The sequence below is a fragment of the Scardinius erythrophthalmus genome, assembly GCF_964197995.2.
Source record: "Scardinius erythrophthalmus genome assembly, chromosome: 17".
Classification (NCBI taxonomy): Eukaryota; Metazoa; Chordata; class Actinopteri; order Cypriniformes; family Leuciscidae; genus Scardinius; species Scardinius erythrophthalmus.
The window spans coordinates 12,845,870-12,868,807 of record NC_138237.1 but is presented as its reverse complement, the minus strand read 5'-3'; the positions used below and the strand labels follow the sequence as shown (position 1 = coordinate 12,868,807).

The following is a 22,938-nucleotide window of genomic DNA, read 5'->3' as shown; positions in this document are numbered from 1 at the left end:
TCCCGCCTCCTTTGACACCTGCTGTGGAGGACAGACACACAGCTTGGACTGTGGGGGTGTTGAGACAGCGATATGTGTTGCTGTATCACATCAGTCTTGTTCCACGAGACAGATGGCCAGTCTTCTGTAGACTAAACACACACTTTCATGACAATAAACATTCCCTTTTCCAGTATTTCCAGTCTGTCAGCACTTTCTGGTACAGTGCTGAATAAAGACTTGATTTTTCTGTGTGCAACGTGAAGCGATGATTACGATAAAGTTTGCTATATGGAAATATTACGTATTTTTTCAGCAGCTCATTGCAGACACAAACTCTGTACCATATGCAACACTTCACCTTTCAACAGCATAGCAGTTAACCACACCTAGATCATCGCTGTCAACGTGTCAGATCAGGCGGGAACAGCCGACAGAACCAGGGCTAGGCGATATATTAAATAATTATGATGTATCAATGTTTTTAATGCAAAGGCCTGGGAGATATAATAAATATGTTTGATATAGTCTATATTATGATGTTGCCTATATAAAATTAGCCAACCAGGGCTGGATGATATAATTAATATTTATAATATATTTAATATTATTTTGATTTATTTTATCATATTAACCAGCTAGTACTGGATAATATATTGAATATACACACACACACATATATATATTTGCAATATATTCTATATTATTTTGATTATATAAAATTATACAACAAGGACTGGATGATTATTTATAGTACTGGCAATATTAAAGCGGTTTAAAACGTCTCCCCTTAAAACGCTATTGGTCTCGACTATTTTAAAAAGTAAAAGGAATATAACTTGGCCTAAAAAAAATTCAGTCAGAAGAATTTTTTTCCCTTTAATCCCTGAGTATAACACAATTTATTTAGTTTATTTTATAAAATTAAAGAACTAGGACCAGATAATGTTTTATATACACACACATATACAATATGTTCTTTATTATGTAAAATGTATCAACTTGGGCTGGTTGATGTTACTGATATTTACAATGTGTTACAAGTATGTATGTATATATATATACTCTTAATATATATATATATATATATATATTATTGCATTAAATTACCCAATTAGGGCTGGATTTTAACCACATTTTCAATATTATTTTCTAGTTGATGTTACATTTACTAACCATGAATATTTTTTTTAATAGTTTTTTTTTTTGCCATTATACAATTAGCCAACTAGGGCTGGACAATATATATAAATGTAAATAAAAAAAAAATCATATATTTAATCTAATATATATATATATATATATATATATATATATATATATATATATATATATATATATATATATATATATATATATATATTTTTTTTTTTTTATATATATATATATATATTTATCTATTTATTTATTTATTTAAAAAAAATGTGGTTAACATTGAAAGTAAATAACATTGTGTTGTGTATTGGAGCGATAAGAAAGACTTATTTTAACAGTGTATTTTATTTGAAATGGATTTATTTAAGATAAATGACAATAGAGTTTTGCTTCTTTTCTGTGAATAAGTTCTTTCAAATCAGTTTCTGTGTGTAAGAGGTAGAGCGATCACACACCCCCTCACACTGGCCACACACACACACACACACACACACGCGCACGCACACACACACACTCAGGCTGGTTGCCGGGGGGGACGATCTTCCATAGTCTTGGAATGCAGCTTACTGTCTGGCCAAACGTACCATTAAACCATGTGCTGCTTTTGTTTTCCGTTTAGAGCGTGTCAAACAAACAACTCCCTGGCACACTCTCACTCAGGACACACACAGCCCAGTCATCAGACTTCTGCTCTCATAGATCATTTATGAATCATTCTGAATTTTCAGAATATACTCCCAGTTCACATGTGTGGTATGTTGTTTGTAAGACATGGTGGTGCCATGATTTTTGTGCACATTGCATGGCAGAACCATGTTTGTATGGTAAAATATTCTTATCAAATGAAATTCTGTCCTTGTTTTTGCAGATAAAATGCCCTTTTATCCTACTATTGATGAAGAAATCGACCATCTGTCTGTCATTGGCAAGCAGCAAATCCCAGAAGTCAAGCAGCCAGGTTTGAACAATCTGCTCTTAAAATCTGTGTGGTTATGGTTATTGAGGTAGTACAGCGGTTATAGTGGTCATGATTCATTGCAAACTCTTCTGAATTTCCACCTCGCTTGCTCTTCGCTATGCAGTTTCAGTTTTAGTGTGGTGTGACATGACAAATAACGGCAGGTTTGGATTGACGATGCCTTTGCCGCTTATAGTGCAGTCATTTTATGAAAAAAGGTTGAACAAATTGCAACTGATTTTGTATCCTCAATATGTCCTCGATATGCGCCTCTCTCTTCATGCGCCTATTCATTATTTTTCTTACGTGAATAGGGTAAAAATTTTAGCCTTTAGATATCACCATGAAAATTACTGAGTTGATTACTTACATCAAGACAAACAAAAAATGTATTACAAGTTTTTTGAAATTGTTTGTTAACATGGACAAACGGTGCATAATCTAATGACGTATGTGCTAATTTGCATAAATACCACAACAGATCTAAACATTGGGTATAGCCAGGTGAAAATGTCTTGTTGAATCTTGTTGACATATAACAGTAAAATACTTAACATTAATGTCTGAATGGAACCCATTTAGGCTACCCATGAGCATTAATACATAGAGGCAGGAAGAAGTACTTTAAACCAGCCTTTGAGTTTGCTTCTCTTGCAATTTGTTCAAGGTTGACCCCCATTTTGGCTTAAAATGACTGGACTATTAGTTAACAGTGGAAAAACATTGTAGTAATTAGGGACCTTAGATCAAAATAAGGATTTTAATTCTCTTCTTTTCTCTCTCTTTAGACTCTCACTCGCAGTCTCCTCCACAATCCAATTCAGAATCGAAGCAGAAGAGTCTGCATAAACCCACAACTGTTGAACCAACAACCGGCAACCCGTCGACACCACAACACCGGACCTCTAAATCTCCCCAGCCAAACACAAACTCGTCCAACCGCCATGGACCGATGGTTTACCCCCACCATTCTAGAGACAGCCTGCTTGTCCGTATGTGTCTTTTGATTTTGTTTTTCTGATTAAGTTCTAATTACGATTAATGTGTTGATGTGAGTTTTTTATTTTTATTTATTATTTTATCATGCTTTGACCCGGTTTCCACAGAAATTGAGTGCAAAATGCACAAATTTTAACTGTTTACTGTGGTTTGGCCTACATCCCTGTATTTATCAGTTTATACACCGTGCTCTCATTGAAGTAGCATTGAGTGTGTCCCATTTTAATGAAGCAAAATGTCCTCCTCAAAGGTCTCTGTTTCTCTCTTTTATAATTGTGTTTGTACGGGAGCAGTGATGATTTCTTTATGCATTGTCGTGGGGGCCGTCGCACTCGTTGTTGCTGCCGTCTGCTGGATCAGGTAAATTGAATCTTTTCATTATCGTTATTATTTATTATCAGTTATACAGTTGGTTTTGTCAGCCAAAACCATGATCATGTCACTGTAGTGTGTTTCAACCAACCCTTCAGATCAAACTAATGAAAATAGCCTTTCTCAAGACAATTCTCCAGTATTTAACCAGGGAAAGGACAATGAAAAACATTACCAGATCTTAATTTAGTAAATTTGTTATATATATATATATATATATTCTATTTTCAGTACAGTGCACCATTAGCAAACAAATAATTTTAGGAAGGTATTTGTGTACTTCTTTAAGACAATGTAAATGTTAGTGTTTTCTATTGCAAGCCTTATGTTTTATGTTTTTTACAGGTTTCAGAGAGAATCTCAACTGGCTCAGAAGGTCGATTACCCTGCGTTTCATGCAGCGGGCTCTAACCATAACCATACTTCTGTAAGAGAATTCACATTAATACCAGTTCATGCATCTGAAAATACAACATACACTTCAGAACCTCTTCTTGTAATGTTTAAGTGTTTACGAGCGTTCTCTTTCCGTGTTTTAGTCTGGGGATAAAACGCTGGCTCACAGTGCTCAGATGTATCACTACCAGCATCAGAAACAACAGATGCTCTCTATGGAGAAGTAAGCACAAAACATGATCTGTTGATTAGTTCAGGCGCTTTAGCATGCCTTGTCTCTTCTCAGCTCTCTGACCTGATGATTTCCTTTAAGATTATTTGTGCATTTTTATCGTTTTAAGTCGCTTTAAGAGACTGCTGATTAAAAACACACGTTTTTAAAAACAAGAAAGTTCCTTACTCTTTTCCTTTCTACTTATTTGGCGATTATTGTGCGAAAGATATGAAATCATGATAATGAAGTTGAAGCAGCTGTTATAAATATTATAAATTATAATCTTTTTTGAACAGACATAAAGCAGAACCTAAAGTGTCAGAGTCTGGGGCCACATCAGATGAGGAGAATGAAGAGGGAGATTTCACTGTGTATGAGTGCCCTGGACTAGCACCGGTGTGTACACTTTTATCATCATCTCCATCTCTCACTTATCTTACTAACTTCCTATATATATATATATATATATATTAAAGAGTTCAGATGCAAAAGCCTCTAAATGCCATCTGAAATTTTCTTCTAGAATGATCATTTTTATCAAGCTTGTATATTCAATAATTTCACTTAAATAACAATTCATAGGTAATTTTCATTGACATTCAAGTGAAATTACTGAACCTAAGCTTCATAAAAATTATCATTCTAGAAGAAAATAATTTCAGATAGCACTTAGAGGCTTTTGCATCTGAACTCTTCATATATATATATATATATATATATATATATATATATATATATAATATATACCACATATAAATATACACACACTTTAGGAGCCATATCTATGTGGTACAGAGGTGCTTTCCTGGTTCAGTCCTAAGACAAAGATGCACATCTAATAATGCAGTTCTGGCCAGAAACGAGTATGATCACTGTGTTGTTGTTGTTTTTTTTCTGCAGACTGGAGAGATGGAGGTGAAAAACCCACTGTTTGACGACTCCACCTTACACTCTCAGAAAAATCATAAGTGACCTGGACACACACACCCACACAACCCTGAAACACACCTAAAAGCGCTCCGCTATTGGGTGAAGTTGCACCACACGCAAATGATAACATCTAAACACAACATGGAAAGAAAAAACTCTGACTCTGTTTTTCCTGGAACATCTGAGCTGACACCCAGCCCCGTCAGAACAAAAATTACTCAAACTTTAAAGATGCTGAAGAAGGGATGATATGTAGATGAATGATGAGGTAAATAAAGTAAAAGACAGCAGTGGTTAAGAAGTTTTTCTTGTACTCAAATGCACATATTGAATCTGAAAGAACTCTTGCACCGCAAACTCTGTGGAAACTCAAAGCGGCCGTTTAATGTGGTTTCTTTACACAACTACCATCTTTATTCTTTAAGTCTGCTATCTTTTTATGTCTCCTACCTTTTAAAAGGGTCATGTTAGGAAGCTTTACGAGCATCTCTTTCGGCTAGATGTCATTTTTTTAAGCAGTGTTCATCTTTTTGGGCAAAGCTGCCTCCAGAAGCACCACTTATCATTGTGTATATGAAGTACACAGTGGTCTCTCAAACATTGTTATTTGTCTTTCCATTTCTGAATATTGTTTTCTTGTTGTCAACATTTGGTTGTCTTTATCTGTGCTGATTTAAAACAACATAATATATTCTTTATCTTTTTTTTAAATTAAGAATAGTTACATTTTTGTCACTTTAGTCATTTTTCCACTATATGTTTCTTCAATGAAGTATGAAGCCTCTCTTGTATCTTTGTTTGTTTTCTTTGCATCCCTCAGTAAAAATCAAATTCATAATGATTGCGTCTGGGAATTAAATATTAGTCAGACTGAAACAGAGTTGTTGAGGTTCCTGTGCTCAAGTCACTTTAGTGTAAATAAATAAACTTAAATAAATGTATTATATTGTATTTCCTTGAAGCTTATGGGTAATAATGACATGACAATCACAATCTCGCATATCATCACAGCTGTGATGAATGTTATAATTCAAGAATTGATTGAATACTGTCTTGTTCGGATTAGAATTGAATTATCATTTTTTTACTTCATTTTTTGCAATATAATGCATACGCACTACCGTTGGTAAGATTTTTTTTTTTTATGTTTATGAAAGAAGTCTGTTGCACACCAAGGTTGATCCCAAACCTTTAATGATATTGTATTGAACGATATTCAAAACGATTAAGATATGGCACAGAAAGTAAATATATTTCAAGCGGGTGTTTAGACCTCATAGTTATTAAAGAATTAATGCATTGAATTAATATGTTAGATGACTTTTTATTTTGTATTGTATATTTACATAAAGCTTCTCATCAAACTTTAATGTATTATGTCACATTACAGTAAACAACATCATATGTGTTCCATAAATCAAGAAGGATTGTATGGATAGTGTTGCATCAACTATGTGAATATCAAAGACTTTCATTGTCAAAAGTATATCAAATCTTTGACTGTTATGAAACATCTGTCAGTATTTCATTTATATTCGTATTTGTATTAGGTTGGAGCTGAAAGACGCTTGTTCTCTGAAAGAAACTGTAGCTTAAATGGCTACAAACAGAACGTGGCGAGAGCAGACACAACCTCCCCCCCAATACAGGCTCTTTTCTGCGATGGGCCACTTATCTGTCCCATAAGGTGTGGTTCAGAGGAGCCCATCACAGATCCAGCCTCATTGAGGTGTCTATGGGGGAGAGCCATTAAAGGCCATTGTATCTGTGAATGGTGAGGAAGGCAGCCATAGGCCACCTGATCAAGATATGTGGGGAGAGAGGCAGTAGTCGTCAGCAGGGTGTCGAAAGCAATCAAAAGGCCATCGGACAGGTTGTATAAGTCAATGGGGCAGAAGTGGAGAGAGGTCACATACCTGTTTATCAGATACTAAAACTTCAGGGTCCATTTTTTTTATCTGTTAGAAAATATGTAAGTTTAAAAAAAACATGTTCACTGATTACCAGACCATATTTGTAGCCATTTTTTTTTTTTTTTTTTGCTTCAGACGTAAAGTCAGATTAATAGGGAACTATTAAAAAAAAGACCTTCGATATAACATAAATGGTTTCTAGAGTATAACTTGGCATGTACATGGGATTTTACATTTGTTTAAAATATTTTATATTGTATAAAATAGTATATCTCCATTTCTCTAGATATTGCTGCTGTCGTCATTATTCAAAAGAATACAGCCAACAACTGAAAATCAACTTCCGTTTTATGTTGATAGATATTAATCATCAGTTATTTATATTTTATATTTAATTAAATTTTTAGTTTCATTTTTTGAGTTTGTCTAAAGTTTAAATTGTATTGTCTTTGTCATTTTATTAAATATTGTTTTTTTAATATAGTTTTTATTCATTTTTATTTCAAACTGCTGGTTTTGGCTAGTAGCTGAAATAAAATAAGTTTAAAAAAATTAATTTAATTTCAATATAATAACCGTATTTCATAATTGATAATACTTTAGATGCCATGTTATAACAAAGTGGTATCAGAAAGCAACTGGGATGTTTAAAAGAAAAATTTTATTAGCATCTTGTTTGTTTGATTTTCTGCTGCAGATTGCAATCTCCAAACCATTTCATCTCAACCTGCACTTTACCACAACATATACGCCCTTTGATTAGCACCATTATCTCATTTCGCTTCCACACCTCTGTGTGTGATTCTGAAGACACTGATGCAGATGTAGCCTCATTTTGAAATGTTCCGTGCATCAGATGTTAACAAGGGTGGGGTGATGATTTTGCACAATATTAATAGCTACCGGAAACTGCTCGGTGCAATGAAACATGCTCTGAGTTAATGTTTACTCTGAAGTTATCTCAAGAAAAGATTTGCCGAGTATGAATTTAACAGTACACAAAAAAATAGACCCGGCCTGCCAAACAGAGCCACCCGGGAGTGTTTTGTGGCCTAATCCTGGTCCTGCCGTCCCTCGCTGCACACCCCACCGGCCTGTGTCATCTCTTCTCACTTTCTCCTCCTCTGTCTGCACTTTACATAACAATCCCCACCAAGTCCATGGGCCAGCACAATGCCTGCAGCAGTGGTTTGATGTCTTTTAAAAGCTTTGACTGGCCCCGGAGTCCTCCTGTGTGTCCTTTCCTCGGCTTTGTGGCCAAGAGAGATGGACAGCTCAGTTTGTGACCTATAGCTCCTGGTCTGCAAGAGTGTGTTTGGAGGCAGGGGGTTGATTGTTGTAGATTTGTGTTGGCCGTGCTTGTACTGATGGTGTTGGTGTGTGTGTGTGTGTGTGTGTGTGTGTGTGTGTGTGTGTGTGTGTGTGTGTGTGATGCCCTGGGTGGGTGGTGATGAAGCATCAGAGGGATTAGACAGGGAATCACAGTTATATGCGTGCATGATAATTCCATGCCTTAACATATAGGTCTACTTTGCAATCAGAATCCAGTATACACGTGCGTGTTCAGGCTATACTGGAAAGAGACTTTGGACATCGGTGAAACTATGACGACTTTGAAACTGTGTTTGTTTCGGAGCAGAGGAGGGGGTAGGGGAGGAATCAAAGGGTTGAGACTTATTGTTCAGTGCTGAAAGGCAGCTAATGGCCGGCCATCGCAACTGTGGCTCTGGAAGCGGCGGGGGGCCTCGGGCTCTTGTGGCACAATGCCTCCCCCATCCACTTTCCTGCGGCGCGTCTTCCTGCCGCAATCTGCACCGATCGGCTCGGTCGGGGGTGCACAGCTGTATCGATGCGCTTTCACAAACTGTAAACAACTTTAATGAAACCAAACGAAAGCTCGCTTATACGCCTTAAAGTGCGTGGACGAAGCGTGCGCTGTTGTTAGGCCTAGCCTATAGGCTATACAAAAATATTTAAAATATTAATATTGCAAAAAAGCTAGCCTATATAATTTATAGACATATATAGGCTACAGGCTAATATTAACAAAATAATCACTTTCGTTTTAGGCTAGGCTATATATTACAATATCCTTAAACTGTTTTACCGTGACGTTTTAATCAATGTTTCTATTTTTTATGTTTGTCGCACCCAGACTAAAATTATCATATTGGCTATAAAAAAAACGAATAAATAAAATAAAACCAGATAAATTCGATTTTGACTGAATAGATCGAATAGGATATAAGCTTTTTCTTACTCCCCCTTGGCTTTTCGCCTATAATAGGAAACCTTTTTTTTAAGCAAGTAAAACAGGTTTTAAATGAAGGCTATTTGAAATGTACACATATTTGAAGGGAGTAGGCTAAAGATGAAAATGAGATCATCATAACTTTTTGATTTCGCATTTGCGCATAAAAAAAATTTGTGTAGGCTATTTTTGCACTATGGGCTTTTAATTTTGCGATTTTGTTAACTTGTTATTCTCTCAGCGTGAAGGTGGGAGATGTGACGCTTGTAATCCAATTGCTTATCAGCAACAGACAAACAAAACAATTCACCTTTTATTTACACGTCTTGACCAAATAACAGGAATAATGCATGTGAATGCATTTTTATCGATTATACCGTTTTATGACCAATTTTGTTTACAATATAATGAATTAAATATCTATGAAATATGGTAAACGAAGTTAGAAAAATAGGCTATACCACATAAAACGTGTGCACGATAAAGCGGATTTCCCACGGAAGTTAAGAATTTCAATATCAAGAACAACTCATTAAGTGCATATTACTGAAACAAAGTTTACTTAATGGCATGAATATAAAACACATGAATATATAGTCCTATTTTGCATTGTAAATACTCAACACGCATAATAGCTAATGCTACTGGATGTTGCTTCTAAACAAAGTTACAGATTGCATTTCATTTTATGGATTGTTTTAAAGGTTTGAGTGAAAGTTAAAAGTTTTAATTAAGATTTTATTTGAAGTTTGTGCACCTTAGGAAAATGCATAAACATCTCACATTCCCAAACGTGTCCTCACCCAATGAGAAAACCAAGTTCATTCACAAAGTCAGCTGTGGCTTATTGTCTCGGGTGACCAATAGGAGAGGAGATGGTTTAGACCCCAGCCTCCATCTCCGATTGATTAGGAAAACCTGTGTGGGACAGGATCAGAGTTGAGATTGGGAAGAGTTGGTGAGTTTCTAGTTCATTCTAAAGGCCTAATTGATGGCAATCACACAAGAACTGGTCGCATTTCAGCACAGGCTGATGTTGGGACACACAATCTGAGGCTTAGAGATCTGTTTTGGTTCGCTCATTTTTAAAAGGACATCCTGGCATGGAGCTACTGATCGCCGGTTATTGATTATCAAACTAGCAGTCTCAACGCTTTCTTGTTTGAAATCTAAAGAACTTTTTTTTGTGGGAAGATGACCGAGAGACCACAAACCCCGACAGGAGCAGACTGCAGACCTTACGAGGTCAACAGGGCCATGTATCATCAAGCCCCGGGCCTGGATGGACTTGGTGGTGCGTCCTTGCAGTTCGCGCACGGCATGCTTCAGGATCCTAGCCTGCTTTTCAACAAAGCCCATTTCAACGGGATCAGCTCTGCGACACACCAAAGCTTCTTCCCATTTTCGGGCGATTTTAAAACGAACGATTTGCAAGGTAGTGATTTTGCGCAACCCAAACACTGGTACCCGTTTGCTGCCCCTGAGTTCACCGGGCAGGTGGCGGGTGTGACGGCAGCCACCCAACCAGCAAACATAAGCCCGCCTATCGCTGAAACCAGGGAACAAATCAAGATGCCATCTGAGGTAAAAACCGAGAAAGATGTTGATGAATACGCCAGTGAAGAAAACAAGCCGCCGTCACAATATCATCTCACTCCCGGTACATCATCCGTGCCCACGGGGGTGAATTATTACGCACCCTGGAACCCTTCGTTTTGGCCTGGACTGGCTCATATCACGGCCCCCGCTAATATTTCTCAAGCTCCCCCGACTCCCTCGGCATCATCTCCCTCTCTGTCTCCATCTCCACCCGGAAATGGCTTCGGAAGCCCCGGATTTTTCAACGGAGGCTCCGCTCCAAACATCTCGGGTCAGGCGCAGGGCGCAGCCAGGAGCAGCGGGTCCTCCAGTGGAGGCTGTAGTGATTCTGAAGAAGAGGTGAGCTTTTTTTTTTTTTTTTTAAATGTAGTTTTAGATCTAGCATTGTTGTTGTTTGAGTATAATCTAATTGTTTTGCTTTTCTTTTTTAAAAATAGGAGAATCTGACCACAGAAGACTTGGAGCAGTTTGCTAAAGAGCTCAAACACAAACGCATCACTCTTGGCTTCACGCAGGCAGACGTGGGTCTCGCGCTTGGAAACTTGTATGGTGAGTTTGAGGTCTATAACCATTATAAATAAATGTAGCCTATATGTATGAAATGGTGGATTTATTTAAGTTGTACTTTTTGGCTATAGGCAAAATGTTCAGTCAGACGACCATCTGCCGCTTTGAGGCTCTTCAACTTAGTTTCAAGAACATGTGTAAACTGAAGCCGCTGCTACAGAGGTGGTTGAATGAGGCCGAGAATTCCGAAAACCCTCAGGATGTAAGTACACTACGATAGCCTACACTACATTACACTAGGGGCGTTCAAAACCGACTACCTGTCACTGAACTTGAGGATAGTTTACTTCAGTCACCCGTTTACAGCACGCGTGCTTTTTGTGGAATAGAATACGTAGTTTACAATGAAATCATGCACTGATTTTTGACATGCTTCTCTGGTGATGTATGCAGGACTTATCCAATTGTTTCTTCTGCATTAATCCCACCCCTTTCTTGCAATTGACTGAAAGCTTGCTAAGATCTGCCTTTGTGCAATCAACCCCCTACCTCCCCCCAATTTCACAATACAGAGTAGGCTATATGTTGATAATTCGGTTACATGCAACTGTCAGCCTGCTTAATACGTGGCTGTGTAAGAAATTAAAGTCAGGCCAAAAGACTAGTGTTGACTAGTCAGTTTTCTCGCATGTAGATTGACTTACAGCTTCTGCTAAGAAAAATGGTCCAGTACACTGTAGGATATCAACCTAGGTGCAACAATTACTAGTTTTACAGGTCCTTAATGTACACAAATTTGACCTTTCAATGCAGTGATAGTTTTAAAAATATATACATTTCTAACTTGCTCATGTTGGACATGTTACTCTGTCTCATGGCCCATTTTTCAATATCTTCCAGATGTACAAAATTGAACGGGTGTTCGTTGACACAAGAAAAAGAAAGCGGAGGACCAGTTTGGAAGGCACGGTCCGTTCTGCTCTTGAGTCGTATTTTGTGAAGTGTCCCAAACCCAACACTCTAGAGATCACACACATATCTGACGATCTAGGCCTGGAGAGAGATGTGAGCATGCCTCAAAGTCTGTGGACCCTTCCTAATTAGTCGGTGCTTTTAAAAACCCATTTGACTTATTTTTATTTTTTTCTTTAGGTAGTACGTGTGTGGTTCTGCAATCGTAGACAAAAGGGAAAGCGCCTAGCATTGCCCTTTGATGACGAATGTTCCGAAGTGCAGTATTATGAGCAGAGTCCACCACCTCCGCACCACATGGGTGGCACATCCCTCCCAGGGCAAGGCTATCCTGGACCAGCCCATCCCGGAGGAGCCCCTGCCCTATACATGCCATCCCTCCACCGACAGGAGGTCTTTAAAAACGCCCTGCATCCCGGACTGATGGGTCACCTCACCAGCTAACCGGCTACAGATGCCCACTAAAAGTTTATAGTAACGCTCTGAGCCAAGCTATGGATCAAATCAGTCATAAGATTTATCTTTATGTAACCATTGCGTCCGTTTATTTGGTTCTTTCCGTACATGCATTTGGACACTCTTAATTGCATAGTGTCTGGTTTAGACTTTACCACGCACACTAGCATGGGTCTTTGTATAATGGGTGCTTTGTTGAATGCGTTTGCACATGAAGTCATGGGTTCAGATGATTTTTATAGTTGTTTTTATGACTTTTTACTCGTGTATCAATTTTTATGTACTTATGTTTGTATTTTATTGTTCAATATTTGGTTATTTTTTTTTCAAAAAGTATATTTCCATATGTCTCCATACTTTATCGTTTTTTCTCATCAACCTTTGTGTGAACGGGCAGCAAATTCAATACTTCAAGAACTTGTATTTTGACTAATTGTTGACTTTTTAAAGAGATGGATATTTTTTTTAATTTTATTACAATTTGGAGGAGACCTTTTTCAGATGGTCCACAAAGAACACCAGTCACTGTTCTTTTTCTCTAAATATTTGCACTCTGCCATCTCCAGTTGAAAATAATTCTGTGTAATATCTTTTTATCAGGGTAATTATAGAAGAAATTTGCTACCAGTTTAAAAAAAAAAGCCTCTGTGTGGAGGTCATGTGCCTTATCTTTTAGTGTTTGTATCATGCATGCTCAACCTTGTGCAATGGAAATTGATCTGTGCCATATCTGATAATTTATTGAAATTCTGCTCTAAATCAACACAATATCTTCTGGGCAACAATTAAACCATTTCAATTGACAGTCATTTCTAGTTTCTTTTGAGAATATTTGCTTTTTTGTATTTTATTGTCTTCCAAAGAACAGGTTTTGCTTCTAGACCCATCTGTTTTTGTATCAAGTGCCGATCCCAGCACAAAACCCTTTATCTTTACCAATGTCTTCAAACCAAAATATACCAATTTAAACCAATAATTCACTGCAAAAAAACAAAACAAAAAAACATTATGGTCTGTAAAACAAGTTTATTTTCATTACAAGAGGGCCCATATCTAAAAGTTTTTTGACTATTTGTTAATTTTTTGCAATCTAGAATGTAACCAATGATTTTCTTTTCTCAAACACTGTATAGAGCTTAAATGGACACACAGCTTCTGTCAACAACAAAAGATATTGCAAGTATTTTTTTAAGATTAATGTAGGCTAAGTGTGTGTGACTATATGGGTATTAGCATTTAGCGTTCCCCTCCCCCAAAACAGACCTGACCAACTTTCCATCCTTCAAGAATCCGTGTACAGAGGATATAAGCATGTTGACAGGAGAGGAAACAGGGTTTTCACATTGTGGTTTCAGTTAGTCACCTTGGCCTCAGAAGCGTATAAGAGATTTTGTGTATTATGCAGGTGCACGCCAACACGGCTTTATTTCTACATAAATGATGCTGCTGCTGTCTACCACTGTGACTTCAAATAAACGATTGCCTCATGTAACCTGTAATGTAGAGACATATTCACACAGAACATGGTTTTGCATTCCCACTGTTCTTTTGTTTTTGTATAGGATAAATAATGCATTAGATAGATGTGATACGCCATTTTGCTCGCATAGCGTCTCGTGCATGACACAGCGTTTAAAAATGCAGCTTCCAAAAAAACGGCTGCTCTAAAAAATCTATAGGCCTGTGTAAATTGACTTTGTGAATCGTTTACCCAAAACGCGTTTCTCGTTTCAGTTCTCGAGTTTATCTCTTCAGCAGGGGCGTTTCTAGGTTTTAAAAACATCAGGGGCTGAGCCTGAAACATCAGGGGCTGGTGTGGGTAATAAGATAACATGATTCGATACAGAGAATAATGTATATTTTAGGCCTATATGCAGGGGGCAGACTGGTTAAAAAATTCAGTCCTGGCACTGTTGCCACACCAGCCCATATTACCACACAGACACACACATTAAAATGTGAAGTAGTTAGGGGGGTTCGGGGGCATGCTCCCCCGAGAAAATTTGGATTTCTCGGACCTACATATGTGCATTTTAAGGTATTTTAAGGCCAACATTTTTTGATAACAATTATAGCTTTAAAAGCATGTCAGTGGGCAGTATACATAAATTATTTGTCAAGCAGATAACAGATTCTTAAACATGAGAATGAGGATAAATGTTGAAATGAATGATCCACACTAGAAAATGGAAATGCAAAATGTTTCTGCTTATAGTTGACAATACACAATCACATATTCCAAACAGGAATGGCCTTAAATGAGAAATCTTTCAAGGATTATTTTGAATAGATGTAAACTTTTTAGCATTAAAGTTTGGTTTCAGCAACTTGTTTCTTTCTTGAGTTAATCAATGTTTTTGGCACTATTAAATCAGTTAAATCAAATTTCAATTGTTCACTCATAAAGACAGTCACTTGTCACCACCTACTGGCTTAATGATGCAAGTTGCGCAAACACAGACAAGCGGAGTGATACAAACTGTGAAAAGGCTGATGCTGGTGAAATATTCGAACACATTCGAGGACCTTATATAGGCTACATACTGTATCAGAGTTAAATAGGATAGGAATACATTGTAATAATGTTAATCAAGCAGCCTAAATCACAGGACTGTGCAGCAATATTTAAGCTCATTATACAAATTAAATAATACAGATCTAGACAAATTGGGCTGCTTAAAAGAATGTCATGAACGATCATTTAGGCTAGATGTAGGCCTATTTTTCACATTTTTGGTCACAAAATATTTCGTCAGTTTTGATGACTTTGCAATATTGATAAAATATTAGAATATTAAAAATGAAAAATGAGTAGGGCTACGCCAAAATGTGTAACTTATGTAGCCTACAAAGGAATACAAAAGCCCCGACATAGAGTTTTGACGCAGCTTTAATCTCCCTTTTGGTTATTTCAATACTTAATTGACGACAAAACACGACGTTACATGCTAGTAGTTTATTTTGCGTGATACAGGGCGCGCCGCCTTTGCGCGTGATTGAAGAGTGCGCGCCGCGAGCAAACGGCTGACACGACAGTAAGTTAGTTTTTCTGAGTTTTACTGACATATAGCCTGACAACATCTGGTCTGACAGAAGACTGTGCGGCGGTGCTGACTGCGTTATTTTTTATTATTTTTTTATTTGCTGTGAGATTGCTGTTGCGCGCAAATCCTGGAGATGAACTTGGATAGCTAAATCGCTCACGTGGGAGAGTGTGAGAGTAACCATAGTAACTTTGATCTGCTTGAACACATTTTAATCGTCTTTAATACATGATTGATTCCGAAGGATATATTAAAAGACCCGGTCAATTTTTTTTAAATAAATACAAAATTATTAAAAAATAATAATAATTATCAATAAATTCAATTTTTTGAGATCCGGGGCTATAAAAAAAACATCCGGGGCTTCCCCATGCCTAACGACGCGCCTGCTCTTCAGTATGCATTCAAAAACACATAGACATTATAAAACCATTTTTTTGGGTAACGTGTAGTTTTAATTTTGATCATTTTCTATGTATACCGAAGCATTCCTTGCATTCCAATAATTCCTAGGTGGGTATTTTTTTTTAAACCACATAAACTAATTATTATTTATTTATTTATTTATTTATTTATTTTTGCATACGTGGTTCAAGTGCGTCAAAAGTCCCAAGGTCTTGTACCGCTCTGATGATGAACACTGAATGTTTTTTTGTTTTGTTTTTTTCAAAGATTTATTTCGAGTCAAAATGACCTAAGGGACGGGTGATGGTTAATGCAGGAAATCATCGCGCTACAGGATGCAGCAAAGACAATGTGGAGAGTTCACGTCTTGCATCTTTTGCAGTGTGTCGCCATCAACACGGTACTCTAAAAACGCAGATAAAATTGAACTTAAAAGAAGTACAACTTTTAAAAACTTGGTTTTTATTTATTTTTATTCTTATTTCTTTGTGCGTTTGTTGCTTTCCGGTTCGCTACTTTTTAATGTTAAACAATTGCTATATTGACGTCTTTGACCTTTGCACCTTTGCGAAAAACACAGTGTTCTAAAAACGCAGGCCTCAAGTTAAAAGAAGTTTAACTTTTAAAAAATACATCTGTAGACCATGCATTCCTGCGTCTTGCATTTTTGCTATGTAACGTTAAACATAAGACGGACGTCTTTGACCATTGCGCTCGCTTGTTGCGAACAAGTGGTCTGAAAATGCAAGCCTAAAAAAACACAGCTGTAGACCATACACATGCTCTGTGTTTTGTTATGTTACCATTTTGTCCAAGCTCTCAGATCCTCATAAACCTTTTGAGCTGGCAATTGTCCGAAGATGGGGCAGATATTGCACAATCTCTCTCTCCAGTCTGTATATAGTTTGACTGTGTAGTCTTTTTGCCAGGTAAAATATGCATTATACTTCTTTGGATCTTTAGTTAGGCCTCTCAGGTACTCAGCCAGGGCCTTAATAGATTTAAAATCATCCACATGGATGAAGGATTTCGAAGGCGCCACCGCTTCATAGTCTTTGCGTGGCGGCCCCAGCACCACAGGCACGGCCCCGGCTTGGAAGGCGTTTCTCCACAGCTTCTCTGTGATATAGTGTGGAGACTCTGTGTTTTCAAAGGCTAGGTAGAAATAACAGCGGGAAATCGTTGGGAGCAGGGCCTCCTTTGGTAGTGTTTTTTTGGCGAAAAGGCCATACAGTTGCACGTTGAGGGTCTTGTTCAGCTCCTGGAAAACCACGCTCCTCTTGTGCCGTTTCTGGTAGTTACTAACCACCCAACAGGCTTCATAACTCTTGTTTTTTGGGATAACAAAGTCTAGACCTGGTTTCTTCCTCTGTAACAGCTTCCCATAGGGCACAGTGATGTCAGCATGAGGGTGATATGACATGGTGAGGTTGAAAAGGTTGTTGTATTGCGACAAGTCACCATTGTTTTGTGATGCTTCTAACGAAAGCCATACCCACCTCTGTTTGGCGGGCCGATGGAGATGCACTGGAAGGTGTTCTCTATGCAGCTTCAGCTCAAAGTTATGAAAGACTATCAGATCGGCGCTCTCGTTGAGAGTGCGATTGTCCACTAGCACACATCCAGAGATGCCGTAGTCCCTCAGACACACGTTCCCCGTAAGGCTGTACCGGGTGCCGAACGGCCAGTGCCAGAACAGGATGGTGATATTGTTTGTGTTTGACTCATTGCTGCCACTGAGATGTTGTTCATGAACCATTAGCACCCAACTGTAGATTAAGCTGATGATCAGGAATAAAATAATGAGAGTCTTGGGGGGTTGAAGATGCTTCTTTATCCATCTCCACCTCCATCTTATGCTGGAGCCCATTCGTATGCTGTGGAAGTAGCAGAACTGGGCGTTAGTTTGTTGTTTTGTTATATTTTTGGACATTATGCAAGAACTTCATCTACAACTTGAGGTTTTGTCAGTCAGGATCTATGACATATTTTTCCTTTCTGAAGATGACAAGCGGAGTGACCAGTAGAGGTAGTCTCTTCACTCAAGCAGAATCCCTGGATCTTTATCTTTATTGTGCTTTCTCTATCTTTCATTGAAGAAATTGTAATGCAAGTGCTGTTAAAGTTAAGACATGACACATTTTCTCTATTTGCTAAAAGTGGCATCTGTGGGAGGAAATGCACTCATTAAAAATCAGACAGCGGATATTTACACCGAGTTTAAATAGAGGTAGACACTTAGCAAAAAATTGCATTTAAGTACAAATAGTGATATTTGTGGCCACGGGATGCTGGTATCTCACATGAAAATGACAGCATGGTGAATGTATGTCCGGATTAAATTCATATTACACACATTCATACTATACTATACATACATACTATATAGAAGATACTTTTCTAGTGGTTGTGAAGTAATTACTTATTGAAAATAATACCTATTTAAGAGAGTATGTGATTTCGTTCTTAAATTTAATTACCAAAAAAGGTTTTAAATATTTTGTTTTAGTATTATTTAACAAAAGTCTATTCTGAAATATGTTTTAAGATCATTCACATCAAGATAAAGACTCCTGTCATATTATTAACATTAACATTAAAGCTGTTTAATTTTTATCAAGCAGGTTGCCTCATATGGGCCGCTGTTTTTTGGTCACATAACCAGCCCCAAAATACTTTGTTTTCTCTTGATCATCACATTCCAGCAAAGGAGAACAAAAGATTTTATTGTTACTAGTGGAAATGTCATTTCTGATATCAAAAATAGCCATTGTACTAGTAGAAATTTAATACCTGATATCAATAACTATCATTCCCTTAACTGTCACCCCCCTTTTTGAGAATGGACATTAAAATGCACTATTCAAGCTTAAATAGTTGTAATTCAAGAATGCTTTGGAGTATAGACCTAAGTTTGGTCTTGTTTTAAAGGGAAAAAAATAGCAGATTATTGCTGAAGTGAAGTATGAAAAAGTTATGGAAGTTTAAATTTACATTAAATCAAATATAATTTATTTAATATTTTTATTTTATATAAAATATATATTTTACAAAAAAAAAGTTTTGTGAAAGATATGAATAAAAATGATGTTATTTCAGCCAGCGCACATAGCTGTATTTACATCCTGTTTTCGGTCGAAGTCCATAGTAGTCGATTGTCGAGTTCGGGCACATGATCGTACGTACTAAACCTATGCACGTGAACTCGACAATCGATTACTATGGACTTCGACCGAAAACAGGATGTAAATACAGGTATGTGCGCTGGCTGAAATAACATTATATTTATTAATATCTTTCACATCTACTGCAATCAGATTCACCCGTGTTCACTCTGAAGGAATCACTCACATTAGCTGGGCACTTGTAATGACACATCAAGGATGTTAAGAGGCTAAAAGCAGGTTTAAAACTTGCCCCATTGAAGTCAACAGGGTGCAAATTTTAAAAAGAGGATAACACTGGCAACACCGATTTTTGTCGTTGTTCTCTGTACTGACAGCACTCCAAATTTACAAACAAAACCTTTACAACAATATATAGTTTGTCATGATTAAATTAGGATTTAATTGTAATATAGTGAAGTAAACTTAGGCGTCCCGTATACGGGACGGTGACAGTTAAAGGGTCATTTTAACTAGTGAAAATTTAATTGTTGATATCAAGGATTCATATCCTGGAAATGAATAAAAGTTAAAACGGCTTGCCATAGTTGGCCTCGATCTACTCCATCTGTTTTTGATCACATTTCTGAATCTGATCAAGGCGTAGTCTTTGACAAAAATGAGATTATCTCATCTTTTTTGATTAAAAACTCACCAACATTCAAGTGTTGATAAAAAAGGATGCATGAAGCTAATAAAATGTTTTTAAAATGAAAGTACAGTTAAAGGTATTTTTCACGTATAAAAAATAACATTTGAACATAGTAGTATAGGTCTTTATAGCAGCTTGAAAGAACACATATTGAAGGAGTAAACTGTAGGAGTAAACTCAAAACTGACCACTGCATGAAAAATCAATGTTTTTGCCTGCCGTGTCTCGCCTTAACAAAAGTCTATTCTGAAATATGTTTTAAATCATTCACATCAAGATAAAGACTCCTGTCATGTTATTAACATTAACATTAAAGCTGTTTAATTTTTATCAAGCAGGTTGCCTCATATGGGCCGCTGTTTTTTGGTCACATAACCAGCCCAAAAATACTTTGAAAGTATAAATAGAATGTAAAAGACAAACGCATATGTGTAAAAATGCAGATGATCTAAAGAAAAACATAAGTGCATTAGAGATCAAAGGAATTGCAGAATTCTTACCTGTGTCTTTGAGGAATGTGGCTTGTGGGGAAGACCGCAGTAGTCCTTCGAGAAATAAAGTGATGTGGAGGCCTGTGCTGTCATTTATTGATGGAGATATTTGCGAAATGACTTAAAGGAAACAAGAGCTTCCTGTTGAGATCACTCCTATTATATGTCCTTCCACCCTTTCACACGTCTTCCCTCCCATTTCGCATGGCTCCTTGATCATTAAAGCATCTAACTTTAACATGCCACATCTGATTATTTACAGGTCAAGTCTGTAGAATGTGATGTGTCGCCTTCTAATAATTGACTGCTAAGTTCTTCTTCTTCTTTTTTTTCTGTGATGAGTTTTGCTTTATAAAGTGTCCTACAAGAGCAAGACGAATAAGAAAAAGGTATTCAGCTCCACATGTATCAGTGCATGTATCAGTGTCAGTTGTGTGGTTGTGGCTTCTGAATTGTACCGAGGGCACTGAAACACACTACAGGAAAAGGAAGTGAGTGCTTTTTTGAAACTTCTCTCTCACTCGTTCATCGTCTGCTTGTTGCCTTTTTTGTAAATAGAGAAGTGAAAAATGCATTACATACATTATAAAATGTCATTTGTCTAACGTCCCCCAAGAAATATGAGTAAAAAAGAATGCAAGTGAAATCACTGGTGATGTATGATGCTATATAGTTACTAACCACCCAACAGGCTTCATAACTCTTGTTTTTTTGAGATAACAAAGTCTAGACCTGGTTTCTTCCTCTTTAACAGCTGCCCGTAGGGCACAGTGATGTCAGCATGAGGGTGATAGCCTGTGACATAGTGAGGTTGAAAAGGTTGTTGTATTGCGACAAGTCGCCATTGTTTTGTGATGCTTCTAACGAAAGCCATACCCATCTCTGTTTGGCGTTTATATTATATATATATATAGGCCTAATACATTTAACATTTTTCTACTCTTTGTAAACTCATATAATATTGTCTAAAAGAGTCTTTCTAGAACATGAAAAGAGAGAGAGTCAAAGTAAAGGCAAGAAAACATTAGATAAAACACTATCAACTGTCATGTCATTCGGATTAAATAGTGTGTTTTCAGAAGCATTGCATCATAGACTTGCTGAAAATAATAGCTTGAGCCCAGCATGACTAACGAACTGCTGATGTTGATTGACCAACATGTTCCATTTGGTGAACGTTGTTGACAATGCTTTCTTGCAATATTGTAGTTCACACAAAATATGTGTCGCCATTTACTCATCCTCATTGCAAAACTCTGTGAAATTGTTTCTTCTGTGGAACACAAAAGTGTCTTTTGTCCGTCAGTGAGACTTTAGACTCCACTGACTTTAATTACACGTCAAAATCGGCTGAAAAACTCTTCAAAATGTCTAATTTTTTGCTCCACAAAAGAAAGAAGATCATACAGGTTTGGAACCGGGTATCGTTCGTTCATTTGTTTTTGCTTTCACATATGAAAACGAAAAAACAACTAATTTTTCCGTTTTTTTTTTTTTTTTTTTTTTTTTTTTTTTTTTTTTTTAAAAACGAAAAAACGAAATTATGACTTGATTTTTGGTTTTCCCGTTCTTGCACGGAAATCAGAAAAAACACTTGATATCGCAATTTTCCCCTATGGGTGGTGCTAAATTTGATTGGCAGAGCCTGTAAAATGAATAGGCTATTTGTCACCCAATTATTTGGCTTAACTGACTGAAAAAGCTATTGAAATAACATAAATGTAAACATGTTCCCGGTCCGTGTAACGCTTCACAATTCAGTTTTCAGACCATACAATGCAAATGCAAAAATGAAAAATTGAAACCAGACATTAATTTTTCTTGTTTTTCCAGTTACATTATCAATGGATATTTGCATTTTTCTCCCCTTTTTCAATTTTACTTTTGCTAAATTGTGACTTCAGAAACAAACATTCGAATAAATGAAATCTAACCGATTTTCTATTTTTCCATTTTTCGTCTTGTAATTTGTGCCGTGGGCGGTACCATTAGCACGGGGGTGTGGCCGTGGACTAACTTTACTATCATTTCATTGATGTAACTGCTTTATTTACACTGCATGCACGTTTGAGGAGAAGTTTAAAAGACGGAACACAGGACGACATTTTTCACCCAAAGTGCCATCATTTTTATTATTAATAGTCTGTGCTAAATTATAAGGCAGTCTCGGACCGGCCATCGTGAGCAGCCGGGAAAAGTGAAATCCCAGTGGCCTGGGTATGATTTGGCACATTGCCCTTGTTTGTATTTACCTATCCATTTTTACTTTATTTTATTAATATATAGCTATCCTTGTTGTTGTTCATTTTACATGGTAGGCCTACAGTAGCCTAGGCAGCCACAACCATGAGATCCAGACAGTTCATTTTCAGTGCAGCAGAACGGGGGTGGCTCGCAAGATCCTTCACGGGAATCTAGAATAACGATAAAAGTTATAGCCTACTAAGCAAAAATATAGAAAAAAATAACCATACCCCCCCC

At 37.1% G+C, this 22,938-nt stretch overlaps 3 protein-coding genes across 3 annotated transcripts in view; 2 read left to right on the top strand and 1 right to left on the bottom strand.

Annotated features, from left to right (window-relative positions):
* Positions 1-6,128, top strand: part of npdc1a (neural proliferation, differentiation and control, 1a) — a 28,684-nt gene extending 22,556 nt beyond the window's left edge. The window contains exons 3-9 of the mRNA XM_081391344.1: positions 2,003-2,092; positions 2,881-3,084; positions 3,385-3,451; positions 3,809-3,890; positions 4,003-4,082; positions 4,370-4,469; positions 4,974-6,128. Of these exons, the coding sequence (XP_081247470.1) occupies positions 2,003-2,092; positions 2,881-3,084; positions 3,385-3,451; positions 3,809-3,890; positions 4,003-4,082; positions 4,370-4,469; positions 4,974-5,045 (695 nt within the window). The 3' untranslated portion in view covers positions 5,046-6,128. The remainder of the gene's footprint in view (positions 1-2,002; positions 2,093-2,880; positions 3,085-3,384; positions 3,452-3,808; positions 3,891-4,002; positions 4,083-4,369; positions 4,470-4,973) is intronic.
* A 3,800-nt stretch (positions 6,129-9,928) lies between these two features.
* Positions 9,929-13,510, top strand: pou5f3 (POU domain, class 5, transcription factor 3). The gene is made up of 5 exons (XM_081390900.1): positions 9,929-11,105; positions 11,204-11,315; positions 11,405-11,535; positions 12,174-12,338; positions 12,426-13,510. Exons 1-5 carry the CDS (start codon positions 10,362-10,364, stop codon positions 12,687-12,689), a joined length of 1,416 nt encoding a protein of 471 aa, XP_081247026.1. The 5' UTR covers positions 9,929-10,361; the 3' UTR covers positions 12,690-13,510.
* A 2,815-nt stretch (positions 13,511-16,325) lies between these two features.
* fut7 (fucosyltransferase 7 (alpha (1,3) fucosyltransferase)) lies at positions 16,326-20,893 on the bottom strand. Its single transcript, XM_081390901.1, has 2 exons — positions 20,467-20,893; positions 16,326-18,027 (listed from the first exon to the last, which is right to left on the bottom strand). Exon 2 carries the CDS (start codon positions 18,018-18,020, stop codon positions 16,950-16,952), a length of 1,071 nt encoding a protein of 356 aa, XP_081247027.1. The 5' UTR covers positions 18,021-18,027; positions 20,467-20,893; the 3' UTR covers positions 16,326-16,949.
* Between the last annotated feature and the right edge of the window lie 2,045 nt (positions 20,894-22,938).

Bases quoted from the DNA above. Each gene is read 5' to 3' on its own strand.
- fut7 (XM_081390901.1), bottom strand. From the start codon at position 18,020: ATGGGCTCCAGCATAAGATGGAGGTGGAGATGGATAAAGAAGCATCTT.
- pou5f3 (XM_081390900.1), top strand. From the start codon at position 10,362: ATGACCGAGAGACCACAAACCCCGACAGGAGCAGACTGCAGACCTTAC. The intron at 11,106-11,203 runs GTGAGCTTTTTT...TTTTAAAAATAG, and splicing joins GTAGTGATTCTGAAGAAGAG to GAGAATCTGACCACAGAAGA. The intron at 11,536-12,173 runs GTAAGTACACTA...AATATCTTCCAG, and splicing joins ATTCCGAAAACCCTCAGGAT to ATGTACAAAATTGAACGGGT.